At 40.0% G+C, this 25,157-nt stretch overlaps 2 protein-coding genes across 5 annotated transcripts in view; one reads left to right on the top strand and one right to left on the bottom strand.

Moving 5' to 3' along the window:
• Positions 1 to 16,570, bottom strand: part of Plcz1 (phospholipase C zeta 1) — a 51,960-nt gene extending 35,390 nt beyond the window's left edge. For 3 of the 4 annotated variants that reach the window (XR_015737413.1, XM_087904029.1, XM_087904027.1), the window contains exons 1-4: positions 16,416 to 16,570; positions 15,654 to 15,814; positions 14,285 to 14,408; positions 400 to 631 (exon numbers count right to left, since the gene is read on the bottom strand). Coding sequence is in view for 3 of the 4 variants with exons in the window: in XM_087904029.1 (XP_087760155.1) it covers positions 400 to 631; positions 14,285 to 14,408; positions 15,654 to 15,688 (391 nt within the window). In the remaining variant the exon portion in view is untranslated. The remainder of the gene's footprint in view (positions 1 to 399; positions 632 to 14,284; positions 14,409 to 15,653; positions 15,815 to 16,415) is intronic. The other variant, XM_087904028.1, reaches the window with a different exon arrangement.
• On the top strand, positions 16,303 to 17,655 carry Capza3 (capping actin protein of muscle Z-line subunit alpha 3). Its single transcript, XM_048432500.3, has one exon. It carries the CDS (start codon positions 16,741 to 16,743, stop codon positions 17,638 to 17,640), a length of 900 nt encoding a protein of 299 aa, XP_048288457.1. The 5' UTR covers positions 16,303 to 16,740; the 3' UTR covers positions 17,641 to 17,655.
• Positions 17,656 to 25,157: the final 7,502 nt, after the last annotated feature.

Genomic DNA, 25,157 nt, shown 5'->3' with positions numbered 1-25,157 from the left:
GCAGAAGTTCATTCTCTCTTTCCACTACGTGGGTTCTGGGATCAAGCACAGGCCGTTGGGCTGGGCACCAGGTATCTTTAACAGCTGAGCCACCTTGCAGTCCCTTCAAGACACTTTTCTTTATGGGCACAAGTAATAGAGCTTTAACAGTCTTGCTTTAACAGTAATGGATCTGAACATTTCAGAATGGAATGTAGTCAACAGAGTAGGGATGGGTATCATTGTTGCACATTATAATTTAAGAAAATATATATATGTATACTTCTTATGAAAAACAAAGACAAAATTTCTACTTCCTAGAAGCTCATCCACCCCCAATATTTTAATTTGATGATCATAATTTACAAGAGCACTTTACGTATAAATATGCCGTTAGGTTTCACTGGAAACAAAACTTACTTTCATCAATAGGCTCATACTTTTGGATGATCTCGGTTGAAGCAGAGTAATCTATCTCCAGTTCATACTGCTCTTGGGTTAAAAACTCAGTCAGACTGTTTCCTGAAAGAATCTTCCGGTTTTCAGAATATGTGTTGAAAATCTCAATAATTTCTTCTCTGTGGGCAATACTCCGATAAATGGCTCTAAATTCTTCTATGGTGATTTTTCCTTGTTTCTGTCTGTCATTTTCCTACTAAAAAAAGGGACTGGTGGGCTCACCATGGAAAAACCAAAGATACAAAGTAAACATACACATATTCATATATCGTATGATAATCCATAAAAGCTAAAACTTATGTTGGATCCTTATTGAAGGCAAAATGCATTAACCTGTGGGGAGTGATGCCAAAGTCAGAAAAAGGTTAGTAGCTGGTCAAGTCAAAGAGAAGGAAGAATTGACTGCAGGGGCAGATAAGAATTTTAAGATGCTTTTCAATTACGTATTTTCTTTGTGTACTCCATTCCCCTTAAATTCCTTTCTAAGGCCAGGCCAGGCCAGGTTGTGTTCGTACGCTGTCAATTCATAGTCTGGACCATAAATGTCGGATACAGTCAAGATCATGGTAGACTGTAGAGACTGCAGTCATTAAGAAGCACCTTGAAAAGAAGTCTCAACAATTATAAGATTTGTCACAAGGACATCGGTCAGGCTCAGGTTTTAAAAGTAACAAAAGCACTAGGAGGTCCTGAATCATAAACATGCCAGACCAAAGCAGGAAAAGCAAAAAAAGGAGTTAGGAATTCAGCTCAGCTTGAGGGTGTTTGCATACCATCTGATTCCCAGGACCACACCAATCTGATGTAAGGTGCTGCTCATAAAGGCAGCACTGGCCAGTGAGAGCAGGAGGGTCAGAAGTTCAAGGTCATTCTCTACTACAGAGCAAGTTCAAGGCCAAGCTAGGCGACTTGAGATTCTGCCTGAAAATAGTAATGAAAAATTTTAAAAAATAAATTTAAAAATAGAAGTGGTGTGGCTAATTATTGGCTGTTCGAAGACGTGGAAAATGGCAAAAAAAAATATGCAATTCAAGTAGGAAATGGTGAATACATGATAAAAGCATTCATTGATTAAAAAATAAAAGAATTCAGAAAGACGACTTTGCAGAGATTGTAATCACGGCAATAGAAGTATCATGCTGCAAGCAAACTGAGATCCACGGGGCCACAGAAGATTCACCCGAGGAGTTAGGGTTCGGGAAAGGGTGTAGAAAGCATGCTGACTATCTCATCATACTGTAAACACCTGGGATACAAAGAAGTCCCAGCTTGGCAGGCCATCGGATCAAGGTAAAATGTTTACAGGGATGACATTGTCTTTCAAACTCCAGAGTGTGGTGGTTGTTTGGACACAGGAATTAAACTCTCTGAGCCTCTCATTTTATCTGAGAAAGAGGAAAAGATAGCCCCACCGATGCCATCAGCCTGCTGTGGGAATGGGAAATACAGCCCAGATGGTAGAGCTGAATAGGGGTGACTTGTCACGTATTAGCTCTGTCTGTTCCCTCCCGTCCTTCAGGCCAGCTGTGTCTCATCTTTTGAAGTTTCTCCTGTGAAGTGCACAGCATCGTAGAACCCCTGGGGTACAACAGGAGACAGGCACACTGGGAATCACCTCTTCATCTCACTGGGAAGAGTTCAGGGGTGATTATCAGAGAATTTGCCACAAAAGGGTCGAAGAAGCTATATGAGCTGGGACTCAAACATGAAGAGCATCCTGTCAGTTCAGAGAGGAGTGCTGCCCCAAACAAGCAGCAGCTTGGAGAGGCAGGGTCCAGCTACCCCGGCGAGGGGAAAGGAGAGGGGACAAGCTTCGTAGCACAACCACTCTCTGTGCTTAGACCCAGGGTCTCAAGAGTACTGAAAACAAGAACCGGACCTTAAAATTAAATGAGCTAAAAGTTACACGTTTTGTCACTGAGTAAACTAACAAGACTCCAAAATCGGTTTTAAGTTCTGAACTTGAGGTTCTTAAACAGTGGCTATTGTAGAATTAAAATAATTTTGTTGTTGCTCCATCCCACTCAATTATTCATTAAAAATCTTAATTTAAAATCATTAAAATTCAAAGTGGGCCTGTAACTCAGAAAAGTTCTTATTACACTTGAGTATGTAAATCAAAATTCCTCAACATCCTGAATAGCAACATGAAATAAAATTTGTGTTACCCACTGAGTAAACACAAGTTTTGCTATATTCAACCAAGACACAAACGTGGCCATCTTGAATGCTCTCTGCCGACTTAATTTTAAGTGTGTGTTTTCCTAATAAATGAAAGCTGCCTTTTGGTACAATAAAAACCTGGAGGGAAGACCAAACAAAACCTCACAAATCCACATAATTGTTTCAATTGATCAATGCCAAAAGATAATGGTGGGCCACAAATTAACCAAAAAAATCAAAAATAAAAGCTACAAAAGATAATTAGGACTATACCATTGACTGGGGGGGGGGAGCTCTAATAAACAGGGGAAATGAAAGTAGAAGCAGTTTGTTAGCAACAATCAGGGGAAACCAGAAGAAAGACCGTGAGCAAAAAGGTTTAAGCCTGATGCTGAGACACAAAACAGCTAGAACTTTGGGTATTGCTGTGTTAAAAGCCGCATAAAAACTCTCCAGCCCTGTCAATGCACAAGACTAGTTCTGAAATCATACAGACTTGAGTTGAACAAAACATTTCATTGCACAAATTAATCACACATGTGCACAGATAAATCTCCTAAAATAAACATCTTATCATTTCACCCATCTAAATAATCTCCATTTACCTTGTCTTCAAGACACCCGACAAATACTGTATATGCGTTGTCATCGGTCCCTGAAGACGGCAGTGGCAGCCTTTGCTTTGTCATCGTTGTGCCTCACACAGCCGGTGTCGCGAGTTGGTCACTGTTTACACGGCATAGGCACTATGCTAGCCCCCGTGTGGTAGAAGCTGTTCTCCTAGTGTGTGATGCCATCCTTGTCTTATCAACCTGCTAGCTAATCTGTGCATCACTGTAGAAATCATTGCTCTATTCCATATCTCTTCCCCGGGTTGCATTAGACATCCCTCTTCTAGATTTGCCTCAGTCAATGAGTCTGTTTCTTACATTCTTGTTATTTTAAAGAGTACTTCACTAAGAGTATTCAGAATTATCATTCATGTAAAAGTTTTAGATTCACCAAGAATTTCTCTGAATTGAAAATAGTTTAGTACATTTATTTGTGTGTGCATCTAGGTACATATATGCTGCTGCATACTTGTGGAAGTCAAAAGACAATCTTCAAGAGTGGGCTCTTATCCTCCACCTCGTGGGTCCTGAGATTAGATCATCAGTTTCAGCAGCAAGCTCCCTTACCCAGTGAGCCATCCCATAGGCCATCTATCAACAGACAGACTCGTTACCAAGAGGGAAAAATAAAATTTTGAGCAGCTAACTGGCGGATTGAGCATCTCACACATAAAGTTCTCATACAGAGCGCCTATAAACCTTGTTACAATGGATCAAGTAACAAGTGAAGGGATATAAAGGATTCTTCTGTTGTATACTAGAGAATCCAGCAGAGGAGAATGTGTGCAAAGGAGCAGCAAGGTCAGAAGGCAGAATTAGGAAGTCAGCTGGGCAGGACAAAAGTGACTGTGGTTTGTGGGTGGAGGCGGCGGAGGAGTGGGCTATCTCTATCCCACTTCTAACTTCTAGTCAATTCTATACTGCCACCATAGTATTTAACAAGAAATACTTGACATTTTTCTAATTTTCAAAAACTTTATGACTACCCACTGTCTACAAAAAGAAATTTAAATTCTGAGGTCTACCCTCTCAGAACTCCACTATCAAGCCAGGTGTGCTGACTCATGCCTATAATCTTAGCATTTGGGATGAAGACACAGGCAGATCAAGTGTTCAAGGTCATCCTCAGCTGCACAAAGAGTCTGAGGCTTCTGTGAGCCACATGAAACTGTTGAAAATTAGAAGAGGAGGGAAGGGGAGAAGGAAATGAAAGTCTAAAATCAAAGAGTAAGCCGAGTGGTGGTGGAGCACGCCTTTAATCCCAGTACTCCACGGGAGGCAGAGACAGGCGGGTCTCTGTGAGTTCAAGACCAGCCTGGTGTATAGAGTGAGTTCCAGGACAGCCAGGGCTGTTACACAGAGAAACCCTGTCTCTAAATAAATAAATAAATAAATAAATAAATAAATAAATAAATAAATAAATAATAAAAGAAAAAAAAGGAGTGGGAAGAGGAGAGGAAAGGAGATGAGGGGATCTAAAGTAAAGGAGGAAGAGAATTGGATGGAAGAAAAGAAAAAGGGAGAAATAAAGGGACAGGAAATAAAGAAAAAAAACAAAGCCAAGAGAGAAACACTTTCTGCCTTCTGGTCCTAAGCCACTTTTCTCCCCAACCCCCTCCAGGCATCCTTCTCCAGTAACACATGATTACAATTTTATTCATAAACTCTCCTACTGTGCATTCTGTAAACAGGGCTTCTCGCTCCTTCTTTTCTCTTTAAACAATGCCACCTGCACACCTGCCAGAGTCTTTCTCGTCCCACAGACCAGGTGCTCAGGGACATTCATCACAGCCTGCTCAGAGGAAGTTCAGTATTCCTTTCTCTCCTGGGAGAACATGCCTCCCTTCTTCCCCACTGCTCAGACTTTTTAAGAGAGCCATGTATTCATCAGTCCTTGGTAATTGCCTAGAGACTTCGAGACCTAAGTCCTCTAGGAACAAATTCTTGAAACTCAAAAGCATACAATTCCATACTTGACTGGCGAGCAAATGTATGATTGAAGACTAGGTACATGTATTGAAGTCACAAGTAATATTTCTTATAAAATATTATAATACTATAAATTAAAGACCATTACAAGACAAAGCAGTAAATCTTTTTGTAAAAGCATAATTTTAAAAAAAAGTTTAATGGATCGCTGTTCAAGCCATGACTCAATAATTCATCCTGTAGAAAGAACTTCGGAATACATTGCCAAGATCATAAACTTATGTTTCTTTATCCAAATTTATAATAAAAAAGTCACTTTGTAAGAAAGTAAATTTATGCCATAATCTATGTAAGCTCCTTAAGAAATCAATGTATTTTGAGTAATTCCTAATGCAACCTCATTCACTGCTTAGTGAGGGCATATTTTGTTCATGTACAAGGTATATTCATAAATAGTATCTTATTTATGAATTAGAACATTCTGATGGAATTAATATCCCCATTTCACAGACTAGGAAATCTGTTTAGGAAAGTTTTGGTTTGCAAAAATAGTAGCTAAGCCTAAAATCTCTGTACTCGGAGACACTGCCATATTTAGCCACCCAAGTCATCTTTGTTTCATTAGACTGACTTCAACAGAAAGTATATGTAGAAAGGAACACTTAATAATTAGATTTCAGGGACAGTTGGATGTTCCGGACTGGAGAGATGGCTCAATAGACAAAGCACTTGCCAGGAAAGTATGAGAACAGGGACTCAGAGAGCCAGCACCCACCGAGCAACCTGGGATGGCATGACAGCCTACTTGTAATCCCAATCCTCAGGAAACTGAGGCAGGCTGATTAGTTAACTTCGTAGAATCTGCAAGCTCATGTTCAGTGAGGGATGCAGCCTTGGTAGATAAATTGATGAATAATCAAGAAGATACCCAATGTCAACCTCTGACTGCTCCATAGATGCCCTCACATGCAAACACGCATACATGTATGCATGCATACAGTACATACATCCATATACCTAAAAGACTTGAATGCTCAAGCTGATTAATCTGAAGACATGCACAAAATTCACTCAGCCAGTATACATCCCTTACCTTTTTATTCAATCAACCTTTGACTAGTTTGTTAGTCTAACTAACAACTAACTAACTTTGTTAGTTTAGCCTAACACGATGAAGAAGCAAAGGGTCGAGAATTGCTTTCACAGTGAGCTTACCACAGTCATCACTAATGTTTCTAAAGTTCTCAAGGTCATGGCATCATTTTTAAAAGGTTTTTAAAATGTAGTCTAAGCAGATTCTGTTGGCGAAGACTGCTGGTCCATTTCTGCTGCCCAGACCGAAATAATCACACTGAAACTATATTATTTGCAATACTGTTTGGCCAATAGCCCAAGTGTCTTTCTAGATAGTTCTCATATCTTAAATTAACCTATTTCTATTAATCTGTGTATCGCCACGTGACTGTGGCTTATCAGGCAAAGTTCTGGCATCTGTCTCCTCCAGCGGCAGCATGGCTTCCCCCTGACTCTGCCTTCTTTGCTCCTCTATTTGCTTGGAATTCCCACCTTGTTCTATTCTGCTAAGCCACTGGCCAAAACAGATTTATTCGTTAACCGATAAAAGCAAGCATATTCTGTCTCTAGTTGCATTCATATATTTACATGGGTGGGTATGTATCACAGCACATGAAGGTGAAAGGACACTTGCAGGAGTCAGTTTTCTCCTCCCACCATGAGGGTTTTGGAAGGAAATCTCAAGTCAACAGACTTGACAGCAAGTGTCTTCACCCAGTGAGACATCTCCACTGGCTCCCTCTGCTCTAATTTCTGTGAACATTGTTGTCATAGTCACACCAAAAATATTTTGCCTAACAAAATAAACGCGTAGACCTGCCCATGTCTGAGCAATAAAATTTTCCAGAGACCCATTTCCATACTTTGACAACTGTTAAACCTTCTATAAAGTGCATTGGATGTAGCATGTGCTTTACCCAGTCCTGGTAATGATCATCTGTGTCTGAAAGAGATTCCAAAGCAATGCAAGGATGTACAGATAGTGTTTACATCAGTACACTTTTGATAGATTTTAACACAATGCTGCCTCCACATGTATTGCATGTGAAGTCTGTTAAACCAGGAAGAACATGATTTTCTCCCTCTTAGGAGATCTATTATTTAGAAACATTATGTGTGTAAGTCTCGTGTGGGGAAAACTTTTCGTGTTCCTCAGACGTAGATTTAGATATGAACTGGTTCCTCACCTTCAAAACAAAAGTGTCTGGAAGTTCAGTAACCCTATCTATCTAAATTGGCCAAGCCAGCTTTTGTTTTTCTTTTTTGCCTAATTCTCAAATAAATAAACAAACAAACAAATAAAGTCAGCTTTCTAGGACAAAGTTCAACTGAAGTTTAGTCTTGTTCTATTCAGGATCATCCCCTCTGCCCTCTGCTGCTGATTGACGAAATCAAGTTGGAATCCTTGCTAATTCTTTAAACCAAATCTCAGTAGAATTTCTCCCTCGGAATAAGTGAACTAAGAATATTTCTTCAGGTTACTCATTCTTTAACTTACAGTTCTGGGCCATAAACGACAAAGGAAAGTTTAACTTTCCTATACTTAGAACCAGTGAGGTGGCTGAGCAGGTAAAGAAGCTTGCCACCAAGTCTCACAACCTAAGTTCAATCCCCAGAACCCTAGAGTAGAACAAAACTGACCCTCAAGGCTGTGTTGTGATCTTTACATGCACATTGTGGTGCATGTGTGCACACATATTTGCATGTACACATACACATAAGTGTAAACATTTTAAAAGGTTGACACATTTAAAATATCAACTTAAAGAATAGGAGATAACTATAAAACTAATAGAGTATGCTGAACACCATATGCACATCCAACCCATTCAAAGGTGTTCTTATGCTGCGTGTGTGTTTGAGAGAAAGATAGACAGACAGGCAGACAGAGAAAGGGAGTAGTAAGAACAGTCAACAATAGATCCACTCATAAATTTCTATGGCTATAATTCAATTTCACATACCACAGGCACTCTTCTGTAAGTACATCTCAAGGATCTTTTCCCATTGTAGACTGAAGCTGTCTGTACTCTTTGACTAATACTAGCCGGCTGCCTACCACATTGGTCCCTCCCAACCACCACTCTGTCCTTTCCTCCTTAGAATTTGAGAATTTCAGATCCCTCACAATAGTGCTATCATGAAATATTTTATCCCTTTGTCTCACTTCTCACATCTAGTTCCTCTTTGGGGTCTATTCATGTTATTGTGGGTGGGAAGAAAGCTTTGTTTTCCCGGGGAGAATCATCCCACGTTATGGATATGCTGTGTTTTCTTTACCCATTATTACATTGGTGAACACTTCTGCTGCTTCCAATGTCTTGGGTATAAAGATACACTGTAATAAGCGTGGGCATTCAGGGCAAACACTGGAGCTTGTCTACGGTCTTCTCGGGAATGGAGTTGTGTCACACAGTGGTTCTATGTTTGTTTTGGGGTCCTCGCCATGATGTCTCCACAATGGCTTCAATGAAGAGTGGGCAGGATGTCTTTTTCTCCATGTCTGTACAAACACTTGTCATACATGCACATTCCATTGCACCAGTTGTAGGTGACGTCTCCCGTGGTTTGCTCTGCATTTCCACATGGCTAGTGGTGTTATGCACTTTTCAGATACCTGTTGACTATTTGCATATTTTTACAATAATGTCCATGTGCCCCTTTTGTTTATTTTTAAGTGTCACTACCTTTGCCCTCTACTGCGTTTTGTAACTTCTCTGTGTGTTTTAGATATTAACCCCTTAGCGAACATGTAGTCCACACCTTCTTCCTCCCACTCTGAAGGTTGCTTTCTTCGCTTTCCACTCCCTTTGTTATGCCAAAACCATTAACTGAGTGTATTTTCATCTTCTTCTTTGTCTTCATTCCCTGGTTTTTGTTCGAGAAACCAATATAAAGAATGATGTCAACATTGGAGTTTTACTCAGCGGTAAAAAACAATGACATCTTGAATTTTGCATGCAAATGGATGGAAAACGCTTTACTGAGTGAGGTAACCCAGACCCAAAAAGAGGAATATGGTGTGTACTCACTCGTAAGTGGATTCTAGCCATAATTAAAGGTCTTTGAGCCTATAATTTGTGATCCTAGAGAAATTAATAAGAAGGTGAACCCAAAGAAAATCATATAGTTATCCTCCTAGATATTGGAATTAGACAAGATTGCCAGGCAAAACTTGGGTGCATGGGGGGTGTAGGGGTGGGTTTAAGGGGAGATGGGTAGAGAGAAGGAAGAAGGGGAGGACTGGGGATGGCTTGGGGAAATGGGATGGGTGGGATGTAGGAAGGGTGGATATGGGAGCAGGGAAGTAAATATCTTAATTAAGGGAGCCATTTTAGGGTTTGCAAGAGACTTGACTCTAGAGGGGTTCCCAGATCCAAGGAGAGGTCCCCAGATTGTTCCTTGGGCAGCAGAGGAGAAGGTGCCTGAACTGGCCTTGTCCCATAGCCACACTGATGAATATCTTGCATATCACCATAGAGCCGTCATCTGGCGATGGATGGAGATAGAGACGGAGACCCACATTGGAGCTCTGGACTTAGCTCCCAAGGTCCAAATGAGGAGCAGAAGGAGGGAGAACATGAGCGGGGAGGTCAGGATCATGAGGGGTGCGTTCACCCACTGAGACAGTGGGACTGATCTAATGGGAGCTCACCAAGGCTAGCTGGACTGGGAGTGATCGAGCATGTGATCAAAATGAACACTCTGAATGTGACTGCCAATAAAGGCTGACTGAGAGGCCAAGGACAATGGCACTAGGTTTTTATTCTACTGCATGAACTGACTTTGTGGGAGCCTGGTTTGTTTTGGATGCTCACCTTTTAAGACCTAGATGGAGGGGGGAGGACCTTGGACTTCCCATGGAGCAGGGAACCCTGACTGCTCTTAAGACTAGAGAGGAAGGGGGAGGTGAGGAAGGGGAGGGAAAAGGGAGGCAGGGAGGAGGTGGAAATTTTTAATAAATAAATAAATAAATAAATAAATAAATAAGTGGAAAAAATAAGAAAAGAGGAAAAATCATGTGAGAAATACAAAATTAAAAAAAAAAAAAAAAACAAGAAAAGCATGATGTCAAGTAGATTTTGCCCTAGGGTGTCTTCCAGGAATTCTCTAGTTTGAAGTCTGACATTTACATCTTTGATGTGTTTCTGATGGACTTGGTGTGCAGCCTGAGAGTCAGGTCTAAAATTTTACATATAGATATCCAGTCTTCTCTCTGATGCTCATTGAGGAAACTCTCCTAAGCCACCAAGTGTGCTTAGCATCTCCCCGAATACCACAGACAGTGGAAGAACAGTTTATCTCCGGGATCTCCCTCTTGTTTCATTTTCTTGCACACCTTTGGTGCAGCTTTGGTCTTTCTCGAGATATGTTGGTTATACAAGGAAGGACTTTTTTTTCTCACTATTTGGAGTGGGGATGAGAGACAGAAACTGCACTGAATCTGCAGATTGCCTTTGTCAAAATGAACACATCAACATAAAATGTTTCAATTTATTTCTATATTTTAAATTTTCTTTTCTCCATGTCACATAATCTTGAACAAGTGTTTTATCTCCTGAGATAAATTAATTCTTAGGTACATTATTCATTTTGATATTTGTAGAAATGAAACTGTTTTCTTGGTTTATTCTGGCTTGATTCACTGCTGGTGAGTAGAAAGGCAATGATTTGTGTCCTGCCAATTTGCTGAATTTATTCATGCTGATAGACTTTTTTTTGACAGAGTCCTTTGTGTTTTTTCCACATAAGATAATCTGTAATGGCTAGAGACTATTTTACTTCTGCCACTCCAACTTAAACATGCTTTCTTTCTTTGCCTTAACTAGCTTCTGTGGCTGGCATATCTTACTCTTAGAGTTTTAAAGTAGAAGAGTTGAGATGGGAACCTTTGTTTGTTCCAGCTCACAAAGAAAAATCAGTTTGAGGGCTTTCTTCTTTGTTTATATTTTTGTTTTGGTTTCATTTTCATGTCTTTTGCTTCTGGTTTTCTGTTTTTATCACTGAGTATGTTGGTTTTCATTTATGGACTTTGCTGTCTTGGGATCATTTCTTTCCTTGACAGTTGTGTGTGTGCATGGATGTGTACATGGTTATATGGATGTGAGTGTGTAGGTACACATGTGGGTATCCATATACACGTGTATACGTCGGCAGAGTTCAGCAATAGGTGTCTTTCTCAGTCATTTCTCCACATTGTTTTTTTTAGATAGGAACTCTTCATGAAAATGGGAGCTCACTATCTAGTCGGGTAGCCTCAGGGATCTTCCTGTCCCTACCTTCCCAGTGTTGGGATTTCAAGCTTGTGCTACCATTTCTGGATTTTTGCAAGAGTGTTAAAGATCCAAAATCAGATCCTCAGGTCAAGTGCCTTTCCTACTAAATTATCTCCCCAGCTATAAGAGCTATTTTTAGATTGGAAAAAAAAAGTGTTCATTTTTTTAAGGCAATCAGGTAATTTTATGTTGTCCTTCATTTTGTTAATGAGAATAGATTCTGTATATTGAACCATCCTTGCATGTAAGCAGAAAATCCCATCTGGTCATGGCATAGACCCCTTCTTGAGGGTTATTAAATTTGGCTCACTACTATTTTGCTGATGAATTTTGTATTTGTGTTCATCAGACATGGCTTGTGAGGTTCATATTCAGCTTCCAAACCATGATTTTGCTGTATTTATAAAATAGCATTATAATCATTTCCTCTTCAGTTTTTATAGAAGTGTTTAAAAAGGATGTGTCTTGATCCCTTTGAAATCTTCACCTACAAAGTCATTTGGCGGGGCTTTTCTTTGTTGACTATTTCACGTTATTAATGACTAGGGGTCTTGTTTTGTTTTGTTTCTTACTGTTGATCTATTCAAGTTTTCTAATTCCTTTTGATTCAGATTTTGTAGGCTGTGTGAATTTAGGTATTTTTCCATTTTCTATAATCTATGTGGTGGTTCCCTCATGGTGTTCTTGATTTCTGTGGGGCCAATTGTAATGTCTCCTCTTTTATTTAAAAATTTCTCATTTCTGCCTTCTCACTTTTTCTTCCTGTCTTGCTAAGGATTTCCAACTATTTAATTAATTACTGTGATTATTGTCTATTATTTTTTTTCTTTTCTTAAAGCAGATCTTATATATTTCAGACCAGGACCAAACTCACTAAATAACTGAACTCTTGATCTTCCTTCCTCAGGCTCCCAAATAAGATTAGAGACACTCCCACAAGCAGTATTTTTTCCAATCTTCAGTACTGTGTTCCTTCTAGCTTTTTTTCTTCTATGTCAAAAACAAATGTAGAAGAAACGGCAGGCCACTTCCCGTCGCCTGGCTAGCTTTACCCGAAAGAATTACACAGAAACTGTATTCTTTGAAACACTGCCTGGACCATTATCTGTAGCCTCTTATTGGCTAACTCTCACATCTTGGCTCAACACATTTCTAATAATCTGTATTTCAGCACGAGCTCGTGGCTTATCGGGAAAGATCCTAACCTGTTTCTGTCTCGGAGAGGAGAGTCATAGTGACTGCCTCATTGCCTTCTTCCCAGCATTCTGTTCTGTCTGCTCTGCCCACCTAATTTTCTGACCTATCAGGCCAAACAGTTTTCTTTATTAATTAACCAATGAGAGTAACACATAGACTGATGACCCTCCTCCATCATTTCCCCTTTTTCTGTTTAAACAAAAAAGAAAGACTTTAACTTTAACATAGTAAAATTACATATAACAAAACAGTTATAAAGCAAGAATTATAGTTACAATATCTATATCTATTTTATCATAACTAAGGAAAACTATAACTAACCATTCTTCAACTCCATCAAAGACTCCAGAAGGATATAATATTACCTAAGTAAACAAGAAGTAAGCAACTTACAAAACTCTAGAAATGACAGAGACATCTCGCTGTCTGGATAGTCACCCAAAGTTCCTCTGTACCTTTGGGGCATCTATCTTCAGCCTTCAGGCCCATACAGCAGACATTTCCATGAAGCAGGAAATTCCAAAGACAGTTCAGTCACTTTCTGCTGTGTCCTGCAGAATGTCTCATAGACTCTCTCGTAAATCAGGAACCCCAAAGAATCATCTCACCTTTAGGCAAGTTCAACAGTCCTCTTTCTGCAGGTTCTCTGTGTCCAGTTTATGCAACAGTCCAGGCAAGAGCAGTTTCTTACCCAAATGGCTAACCAACTCCATAAGGAGCCTCTTCGATGCCCATCTTCCTCTTAAAGTAGATTGGTGCTGCCAGGAGCAGACGTGTCTCATTGTCATGAAAAGTCCTAAGTTATTAAAACATTAAATGCCATATTCTGTAGTCTTTGAAAGATATGAAGAATGCTTATCTAACTGAAATATGTCTCTATATATCTAGAAAATCTAACTAACATGACTATAAACTTGACTATTATGGATGATTATTCATTAACAAGCTATATTTCCTAATTATACATTACATTTTTAAATGAACTACACAATCACAATACCTTAATCAAGAGCAGAAATACATATACATATAACAAAATTGACCTTAAAATCCATACCAATGCAAATTATTCATATCTATATCAAACAAAAAACAAACAAACAAAAAAACAAACAAGCAAGCAAAAAGCCACCACCATTCACTTTTTATATTTAATCCTAGTTCAGTCATCCTAATGTTGATCTTTTTCCTGGATCTGGTGTGACAATTTCTATGCACTCAGTAAATTTCAAGCAAATGTTCTGGTATTATTTCAAAACTTAGAAGCCATTGCTGTATTCTGCTCTTAAGATACTGATTTTCCACACATATATTTAAACACTTATTTACGTACCTGAGTGTGTGTATGTGTGCCACAAACTTAAAGGTGCCTGAATATGTCAGAAGGTGGCCTTGGGCTGCCTGGAACTAGAGTGAGGCACCATGTGCATGCTGGGACATGAACACAGGTCCTCTACAAGTGTATTTAACCAGCAAGCCATCTCTCCAGCCCCGTGTGTATTTCCTAAAGAAGCACCCAAGTATCTACTAATGTCTACTTACACTGTAGCAAATCCTTCCTAGATTGGAGCAGGCAGAAAGAGGGTATCATCTCACCTTAAAAATTTGTTTCACATGAGCAAAGTTGCAAGGAATATCAAATTTTTCAAGCAACTTGTAAGTATTTTCCACACTGATTTTTCCACCTCTAAATTCTTCCTGAATCTTGGACAAAAACCATGTATGAAGCAGAGGAAGTTAAGGAAATTCTCAAAGAAGTCACTGAGGCTTTAAAACTCTTTAAGAAATAATCTGTATTCAGTTTTAACAAATCATCTATCCTGTGCTCAGACAATAAATACTATTGTATAAGTATACAATAAATACTATTCAAATAAATACTATTCAGAACTAAATAATATTATTATCAATTACAGTACAGGTATAAAAGATATAAAAGGGCAGATCCTAGTTAAAATGCAGGACAATGTATAAAAACTCAAGACATAAGCTAGCACTTGGGAAATTCACTGTACAGTTATTACATCCTATTTGCCTGGAAGTCTGATCCTGAAATCTCCTGGGCTCCAGCATTCTCCCACCCACCTGACCCCCCTCATTCAGAAAGATGAGCAAAATGACAATCTTATAGAAGACACAGCATTAAATAAGTTCATAAGTCATTATTAAACATAGCCTGGAGTGCTCAATAGTGACTATGACTGATTTAATTACTAAACTGGTCAAATGTCCTGGTATAGGCTTGCCTCAAAATTAGTTCAAGTACCTTCAGAAAGGGTTAAAAACATCACAATGTGGGCTGGGGGAATAGCTGAGGTAGTAGAATGTTCTCTTAATCATGTTTGAGGCCCTGGGTTTAATCCCCAGTGCCACATAAACCAGGTGTGGTGGTGCATGCCTGTAATTCCAACACCCTGAAGGTGAAAGCAGAGGAAGGTTCTCTTTGACTGTGTGACCAATTTGAGATCAGCCTGGGCTCCCTGGGCTAAGTAAAACCTCATCTCATCTCAAAACTACAAAATAGAAAAAAAAAAAAAAAGCTACAATGAGTTTACATTTGATTTGAAAAGAGAAAGTCGAATAACCAAGTCTACTTACTATATACAGATAAAGTTCAAAAATTAGGATACCCCAGCTTGAAAAAAATAGATTAAGATGAAGTTATAGTGTGAGCTATAAAGTCACAGAATCTCCATTTTCTGCTTAATTTTAAATTGTTGACACTAACAACTCTCAAACTTAATGGCTCTGACTCAATATGAAAGAGTGCATTTTTTATAGCAGTAACAATAATACAAGAATCTATGGAAACTCAGAAAAGCTCTGAACTGTAGAAATAAGCAGAAAGTTCATATTCAAATAGCAGATGCTTGAATTCAGAACTCTGTGAAAAGACTGAAGGCCACATGAACACACAGAATGGAGAGCAAGAGGGGGCATGGGTCAGAGAGATCTGGATGGATATTTTGCTTCTGCGTGTTCGTGATGTCGCGTTTCCATGTTTTCATGACCTATGTCACGTGTCCTCCCATAGAGGTCTCTCCGCCTACGGTGTTGTCAGTTGATCTGAGAAGTAGCTCCTCCTCTTTATGATAGTCATCAACTGTTCTTACTGCTGCAGCTTTTCTAGGGAAAAGGCAGAGAACACACACACACACACACACACACACACACACACACACACACACAAAGGGGAAAAACAAAGAGAAAATAAAACATGAAGGATGTGGTCCCTGTGTAAGATGCCTGGCTTCTTGTGTTCTGAGAACTTTCAAACCCACAGGCATTTTCAACAAACTCTATTTGTGTTTCTATTTTAACTTGTGTGTGTGTGTGTGTGTGTGTGTGTGTGTGTGTGTGTGCGTGTGTGTACACTTTCCATTGCGCATGTTTTGAGATCACAGGACAACTTGCAGGACTCTTTTCTCTTCTTCCACCAGGGTGGGTGTGGGGTTCAAACTCTGGTTGTCAAGCTTGGTAACAAGCAGCTTTACTGGCTGAGTCATCTCTCAACCCTCGTTTCTCATTTTACTTTCCCTGGTTTGTTTCTAATCCCTCAAACCTTTCATCACAATGTTCACCCAAAGGGGTGGGGCAGCTTTGCTAAGGACCTGAGGGGAAATCAGTGCCCTAGGACAGCTGAAGAGACTGTCCAGCATCAACTAAAAACCCCAGGAAACTTCTCCAGACCGCCCACAACACATCGTGGATGTTGAAAAAGACACACCACTGGCGAAGAAGACTCTTCCGGAAGCAAGTTCTTAAAATCTTCACAGTTGGTATAGCTGGTGGGCTGGGCGACACGGTGTCAGGTGGCTATCATTTTCTTCTTTGATTCTGAGCACGCATTGTGACATCATTTGAAGTTTCATGCTTCTCTGTGACTTCACCAGGAGACACAGAGCCTGACAGACTGCCCATCTTCTTGCTCACACATACTGATCTTAAGCTTAAATGATTAACACCTCGTAGGGGCAAGGTGTCCCATGGATCGCTTTCCCACCCTGTGAACACCATTTGTTTCCGAAGCTCTGCTTGGGCTGCAACTAGACATGTCGCTCAGTGTCTTGAGTAGGAAAGAGAAAGAAAAAGCCATTCGCAGACTCTTAGTCCAGGCTCCCCCTGGGGAGTTTGTGAACGCCTTTGATGATCTCTGTCTGCTTATCCGCGATGAGAAGCTCATGCACCAACAGGGTGAGTACGCTGGCCATCAGCACTGCCAAAAATACTGTGTGCCACTCTGCATCGATGGCAACCCAGTGCTCCTGTCTCACCACAACATGATGGGTGACTTCCGGTTCTTTGATTATCAGAGCAAACTTTCTTTCAGGTTTGACCTGCTTCAGAATCAGCTGAGAGATATCCAAAGCCACGGAATCATTCGGAATGAGACTGAGTACCTGAGATCTGTTGTTCTGTGTGCCTTAAAACTCTACGTGAATGATCACTACCCAAATGGAAATTGCAATGTGCTGAGAAAGACAGTCAAATGCAAAGAATTCTTAATTGCTTGCATCGAAGACCACAGCTATGACAACGGAAATTGTTGGAACGGTCTTTGGAAGTCTAAATGGATCTTCCAGGTAAACCCATTTCTAACCCAAGTAACAGGACGGATTTTTGTGCAAGCTCACTACTTCAAGTATGTCAACCTTCATGTTGAACTGTCCAAGGATCTGAAGGAAAGCCTGGAGGTGGTCAATCAAGCCCAGTTGGCGCTCAGCTTTGCAAGGCTTGTGGAAGAACAAGAGAATAAGTTTCAAGCTGCTGTCTTAGAAGAACTGCAAGAGCTGTCAAATGAAGCCCTGAGGAAAATTCTCCGGAGGGATCTTCCAGTGACCCGCACTTTGATTGACTGGCAGAGGATCCTCTCTGACTTGAATCTGGTGATGTACCCCAAGTTAGGATATGTCATTTACTCCAGAAGTGTGTTGTGCAACTGGATCATATAAAGACTTGCTCCTGGCCATTGTCTGAAGCCAAATGTTTTTTGGGGGGAGTGGGAGGAATGGGTACATGCATATAGCTGAGAGGTTCTTGGACTGGTAATTAGCCTGTCATGAGTCCCATACAATCCTAAAGAGGGGAAAGAATAAGAAAAATCTTATAGGGACAGTATTCACAAACATGGCATTGTAGGGGAGGGGGTGAATACATTCCATAATGTTAACGGTCATGTCACAAATTCAGAAATTCTTATTAGAGCCTAAAGTCACCAGATAATGTGGAGGCGGTCATGCTTAAGACTGTGATTCCTGTGTGTGTGTCTATGTGTATCTGTGCATATGCTTATGGAGTGGTGTTTGTGTGTGTGTGTGTGTGTCTGTGTGTCTGTGTGTATGTCTTTGTGTATCTGTATCTGTGTGCATCTGTTTGTGTGTCTGTGGGGTGGTGTTTGTGTGTGTGTATGTCTGTGCCTCACCCTCTCTCTGTGTCTGTGTGTCTGTCTATGTGTGTGTGTTGGTATATCTGTATCTGTATGCATCTGTGTGTGTGTGTGTCTCTGTGTATATGTGTGTCCTGGTGTATCTGTATCTGTGTGCATCTGTGTGTGTCTCTCTGTTGTGTTTGTGCCTGTGTGTATGTGTTTGTGTACCTGTGTGCCTATGTGCCTAGATATTTGTAAATTCAGTCTCTTTTTGGAACTGAGTAGGTTTACTCACACACCTCACTCTGAGAATGCTACTTCGTGTTATTCCATTCAGTCTGAGAACAGCGAGAAATTGGTGGACATTAATAAATAACATTGGGTTTGGATATCCTATGAAATAAACTAATCTCAAATCTCTCAGTTATGGGGCTAGAGAAACGGTTAAGAGCACTGGCTGTTCTTCCATAGGAGCTGGGTTCAATTCTCAGCATCCATATGATGAGTCACAATTGCCTGTAACTCCAGTCTCAGGTTTCTCCTGGTGCTATGAAATAATCCTTCTATACACTGTGAATATGAATTTACACTGTAAATATGTGTTGCTCTCACTGTTAAAGAAGGGCAGAGTCAGAGGAGTTGTGAGCCAAACGGAGAACAAATCAGAAACACACACAAAAACGCGACAGATGTAAAAGTTACAAGCCTCAGGGCAGCACATAGATTAATAGAAATTAGTTAAGCCAGAAGAGCTAGTTAGTAACAAGCGTGAACTATTGGACGAGCATTTATAATTTATATTAACTCTCAAGTCTCAGTTATTTGGGAAGGAGCTGCCAGTTATTTGGGAGCAGGTGGTTGGCTGGAACAGGAAAACTCCACCTATATTCTGGGGCGCTGCCTACCGATGGTGCACAACACTGCATACACACACAAGAAAAACACTCGGGCACATAAAATAAAAAATGAAGGGGATTAGTAAAGCTGGTTCCACCTCCTTCCTGCTCCTTCCCTATCCCCCTAAGGAAGATGTGGAATTGCTGTAAATATCTGGGCTTCTAAGAATAGCAGGCTCTATAAACTTAATTCTTCACAGCAAGCTTTGTACTAAATGTTTTACATACAATATTTCATATCTTTCTGGTTCTAGTATTAGACCCATTTTATACTTAAAAAAAACTAAAGTTTCGAGTTCTCACATTATCAAGACATGTACTATCTTAGTCTAGTCTGTTCAGACAGCTACAGCAAAAGCCTGTGAAGTATGGACCCGAGAGATGGCTTGACATATGACGGTGCTTGCTACTAAGCCTGAAAGGTACCTGATACCATGTCTGAACCTGAGCTCCATCCCCAGGACACACATGGTGGAATACATCAACACATTCAACCTCCACAGGAGTCCCTTTTCCCAACTCCATGCACACAAAATGAAATAAAATTCAAAATAATTACCATAAAAGGAGAAGCCAACTAAACCAGTGCTCACCAATCTGAGGCTGTTTCAGGATCGAGATGTAGACTGAGTTAATGCGTAGGGAAGGCCTGATTCCTCACTGAATGATGCTCCTTGTTGTGCAGCACAACTTGGAAGGAACATGCAGCTCTCCAGATCCTGTTTTATAAGGATATTCATCCTGCTCATAAAAGCTACAGATTCAGGACCTCCTGGAGACCCCTGAGGCCATGCCCCACCCCCAGAAATTACATTTCATCATTCAGACTAGCGTGCTTAAGTAGCTGCCACAAATGACTACAGACCATCCTCTGTGGGATCAGCTATCTGGAGAGGCCTGTTGTCTCATCGCGTGATGATGTGGATGTGAAATGCTCCTCTCCCACGGCAAAATTCCTAGCTTTTAATACTTAGTCTCCGGGTAATGTCACTATTTGGGAGAGTTTCTAGAAATGTTTAGAGTCTGGGCCTGATTGGCAGGAGCAGGTCACAGGGGACATGCTTTTAAATGGCTGCTCTCCGCGTCCTTCGCTTGACATCGACAGGGGTGAGCAGTCTGTCTCCCACAAGCTGCCACACCCATCATGATGTCTGCCCACACAGAGTCAGCCCCACAACCACAGAAGGAACTCTCTGAAGCCATGAACAAGGGAAACCCTTTCTCTACTATGTGGTTTCTGCAAGACATTTGATCACAGCGATGAGAAAACCAGGTGGCACACAGCAGAGGTGTGCTCTGCTGAACAGCTATAGGGCAAGCACAGCACACAGAGACGTCCAGCTCAACCCAACCCTGAATGCCAACACCCTGCCCATGCTTCACAGGGATCTTAAGTCTGCCAGCTGCTCTTTCAGTGAAAGCCCAGCTGAAATCGCTGAGGATGACTGGGAAGCAGTCGGTAGACCTCATGCTCCAATCCTGTTTATCTGATAGGGAAAAGGTGTTTTGGATCTTGAATTCATGCAACTGAAAACTGCTCTACTCTTCTGTCTGGAAACATTAGGCAGACAAGAGCCTGGGCAGGGATTTTTAAACATCAAATCTTCCCCTCAACTAATGGTTACTTATTATTAATCTGTTTACTTTTGTATGGACATGGTGTTTGCAGGCTTGTGCTTGTGGGTATGTGGTGGGGGGCTGTGCACACATGTCCGTGAAAGCTGCATGTCTGTGTTGGGTGTCTTCTTAGATCATCTTATTTTCTGAGACTCTCTCCTTGAACCTTAGGTCCACCATTACAGCTAGACTGGCCGGCCAGTGAATCTTCGTAATCCTCCTGTCTCCTAACAGCACTTACAGATGGGTGACCATGACAGCCTCTTTCACTCTGGTGTTGAGGATAAGAACTCTGGTCCTTGTGCTTACACAGCAAACATCCTACCTGCCAAGCCATCTTCTCACCCCTGAATCTTTAGTTTTGTTAACGATTCTCTGGGCATGTCTTTAAAAGTACAAATTTTGGGGAGGCCTATTATGAAACTCTAACTCTCTCTCTCTCTCTCTCTCTCTCTCTCTCTCTCTCTCTCTCTCTCTCCAGATTTAACCTAAGACCACTTGCCCTCTATTAATGAACTACAACTCCCCCTAGGATATTTACATTTTAAAACAAGCATCAGAGGTGTCGTCTCTGCTAGAAAAGCTACGAGGTAGGACCACACTTCAGGAAATAGCGCTGTGACTTAAAATAGCATGCCTGATTTCTGTTTACTTGAAATCATTTTCCAGAAATGTATTGTCCAATGGAAGCCATTTCAACTACTCACTGTATTTGGAACAAAGCCAGGATTTCATCTGTTCTGTAAAAAAAGAAAAGAAAGACAAAGTCCTAAAATAAAGCAGAAAAGAAAATGGCTCTCGTGAACTAAAATGAAACCATCTCATAAACCCTTTAACAAAAACATGGAACAGTTTGTGGTCACAGGTGTAAGTGATTTTCTAGATCATTCCAGAACAGGAATGATCCTGGGAGTTTCTGGGGGAAATTATGGAAACATTTAGCTCCCCATCTGTATTATTACTTTCCCTGCTACTATAATAAAATACCTTACAAAAGCAAGTTAAGGGCACAGAAGGTTTATTTTGTCTAACGACATGAGAGTATAATCCAGCTTGGCAGGGAACCGCTGGTGGTGGGAGTGAGATCACACTTCAGTGACTGTCAGAAAATAGAGAGCAGTGAAGCCTGGTGCTTAGTTCATTTTTCCCTTTGCACACCATCCAGAACCTACTCCCAAAGAATGATACCACCCACATTCAGGGTGTGTCTCCACATTTCTAGCAACTCAGTCATGCAAATCTCTCACAGGCATTCCCAGAGGCTAACCCAGCCTGGATTATTCCTTACTCGTAAGGCCAAGGGCTTCTTTCCTTGTTGACCCTAGACTTTGTCAAGTTGGCAATCAGTAACATTCATCACACATTCAACATTCAGCCTTGACAATAATATCACTAGCTATGCTTGCAATCCCAGCATTCAGAAGGCTGAGACAGGAGGATCACAAATTCAAGTCGAGACTGGCTTAAAAGATGTCATGTCCCTAAAGGAAAAACAAAAAAAAAGCCTATTAAGTATAAAAATACTGTTGATATTTGTAGATATCTGTCACTTGTACAAATGATGGAAATTGCTTAAAATGTAAGGAATTGATCTGTTTTTATCCATCTAACTTTGTGGAGTTCTCAACATTAAGGATACATAACAAAAATTTATATTTGATAATCTTTTACATAATGCATATATCATAAATGATATCCTGTATCATTCAAAAATTTTGAAAATATAAATTTAATTATTTACATGGTATTCATTCTATAAATGTACCATAACAAGACAGCCATTTCTTTTTTCATATATAATTTAAGTTTTTAGGATTTCTCCTGCTACGAGTTGTTCTACAATGAACATATATTTTCCAACAATTTGGGTTATTTCCCTCAAGACAAATTATTCAAAGTTTCATATTAAAAAGACACAAAGGCATTAATGCTCACACTGAGTATTTCTAAGTGCTCTGCAGACATACTTTTAACAAATTACAATCCCTCAGTAACATTGGGAAAGTGCCTAGCTGGGCTTGATGGTACACAGCTATAATCCTAGCTCTGTGGAGCTGGAAGCAAGGGGATCAGGTGTTCAAGGTCATTTTCAACTATATGAGTTTGAGACCAGCCTGGGCTACATAACTTGAGTGAGAGAGGCTCTAAACAACCATGGAGGTCTTGATAACCAATATCAATTTAGTATTTAAAACAATATATAAATACACTTCATTAGGTGAGGCAGCATCAACTTCAGTATCCTGAAGAAAATTTTCTCTGTAAGGTGATTGTCATAGTCAGGAAAATGCAGTTACTAACTTTTCTCATCTCACACATTCTCACTCTCTCTCTCTCCTTCAAGCACTCTCTTGGAAGCATTGTCTTGTCAGTAACTCAAGGTGAAAGCTATAGGTACGTTTATTTTCCCCTTTCCTAAAAATCATTACCCTTTGTAGTTCTATCTCTGCAAGTGCTTTTCTTGTTTATTTTCTTGGCCAATGCACTAATAAACTTTGTTACTTCCCACATAATGGGTTTTCTAATTGGCCTACCTTCATTTCTTATTCTATGAAGAACCTCTCAATTAACTTTCATAACCCTTTACTGCTTACCTGCTGATGTCATTCACAATCTTCATCAAACACATCTCGGTATCATCAACTGACTAGAGAGTACATTTCAAATTCTCTAACCTTCCAGAGGCTGAGAACTGAGCAAATTTTTCACAACTTATTATGGACCACACTGGTACCTCTGGGTTTTCAGCATCTTTCCCCAAAGCCAGGACTGATCACCATTCCAAATATACTTTCTCTACCCCTAGATTAGAGCAAAATGTATTTCTGATTAAGAATGGAACTTGTTCACCTCAATCTAGGCATACATATTTTCCTGCTTGGAGCAGAAATCTACGAGACTTTTAATGTAGGATGTCCTTCTATATATGTGTTACTTTTATTGGTTGATGAATAAAGCTGTTTGGACCAATGGCTTAGCAAAGTAAAGCCAGGCAGAAAATCAGAACAGAGATGGAGAGAGAGAGAGAGAGAAAGAGAGAGAGAGAGAGAGAGAGAGAGAGAGAGAGAGAGAGTAGGTAGAGTCAGAGAGACAACATGTAGCTGCCAAAGGAGACAGACATGGGAAACTTACAAAATCACAGTCTCATGATGATACACATAATAATAGAAATGGGTTAATTTAAGATATAAGAGCTAACTAGAAAGATACCTATTGAGCAATCAGTGCTATAATTAATATAGTTTCTGTGTGATTATATTCAGGTCTGGGTGGCCAGGAAATGAACAAGCAGCCTTCATTTACAAAATGGCACCCATGGCCTGGGGCATGGATCCATATAACATTTTTTAAAATGTAAGAAAAAAAAGAGGGCCTCTAGATGCACAAAAATGGGAACCAAGTGTAATTTCTTGATAGTTGCATTTTATCAGATAGGCTTTGTTTACTGGTGATGAGCAGAGACACGGCTTCTTTAAGAGAAATTTTCTTGGCTCAGCATTAGCAGCAGAAACAGTGAGCTTCTTTGAGAGACAGATTTCTAGTTTATGCTGGCAGCATGAACAGCTCTGGCTCTTTCGGGAGGTCTTGCACTTAAGTAGGGTTTATAAGCAGCATGCTACTAGTTAATGGCGACATTAGCTGACTGAATCCCTGGAGCTGGGGTGGTGAGCATATCTAACAGAGGAGGTGAACATAACCTCTGCCATGTTTGACTGGGTGGATCCAAAAGGCCTTAGTCCTAGCCAAACAGTTTAGCATTTTGAAAGGCACTCCTGGTCAGAAAATGATTACAGATATGCAATAAAGATAGATTCAGACAGAAATAAACCTCTAAATGAGAATCAGTGTATTCAAAAAAAATGTACGTAGGCTTGGGAGAGAGAGGTAAAAGAGTATAGACAAGAGCACAGACAGTCACAGATTAAAAGAGTAAAATTAGTAAAATAGATATCAAAAAGTTATAGAGTAAAAAAATAAGTCACATAAAAATGGAATCTACACAGAAAGTCTGGATTATGTATATTATAGTGTTTTCTTTGAATGTTTTGACTACAGAGAGACAGTTGATTCTGGTGGCTGCTAAGTTAAACCAACATAAAGGTATCTTGACTTCAAAATTTGGGTCTAAGGATATGTTACTTTGGAAAAGAAGTTCTGATTTTGTTTTCACAGAGGATAAGAACCTACAAATTCCTTCTAGACTAATGTGATTTGAGGGAACAAGGCTCCCTGAAAGGTCTCCATGAACCCTAAAAATACTTTGCCAAAAAACAGCAGAAAGTAGGTTATAGAAAACTATACCCAAATTCCCAAAATGATTGTTTATAAATGTTTGTTTTCATTTAATGGGTATTGATTATAGCTGGTTAAATGGTCACAGTCAATCTCTTTCTTAGAAAAGTGGGGGAGATATAATACAGACATGAATACTTTGTATTGATATGAATTTCGTTTTATTGATACAAATTTAAGGCCAATTTTGTTATATGTATAATTCTACTCTGGTTTAATGTATTGTGCTTATACAGCTCATTTTAACATGTAATATATAATTTAAAATTACAGATTAATAGTCATTTATAATAGT

This window comes from Myodes glareolus, chromosome 3 (assembly GCF_982192425.1).
Source record: "Myodes glareolus chromosome 3, mMyoGla1.1, whole genome shotgun sequence".
Lineage (NCBI taxonomy): Eukaryota > Metazoa > Chordata > Mammalia > Rodentia > Cricetidae > Myodes > Myodes glareolus.
Note: the sequence above shows the minus strand (reverse complement) of the source record. Positions and strands in the feature narration are given on the sequence as shown.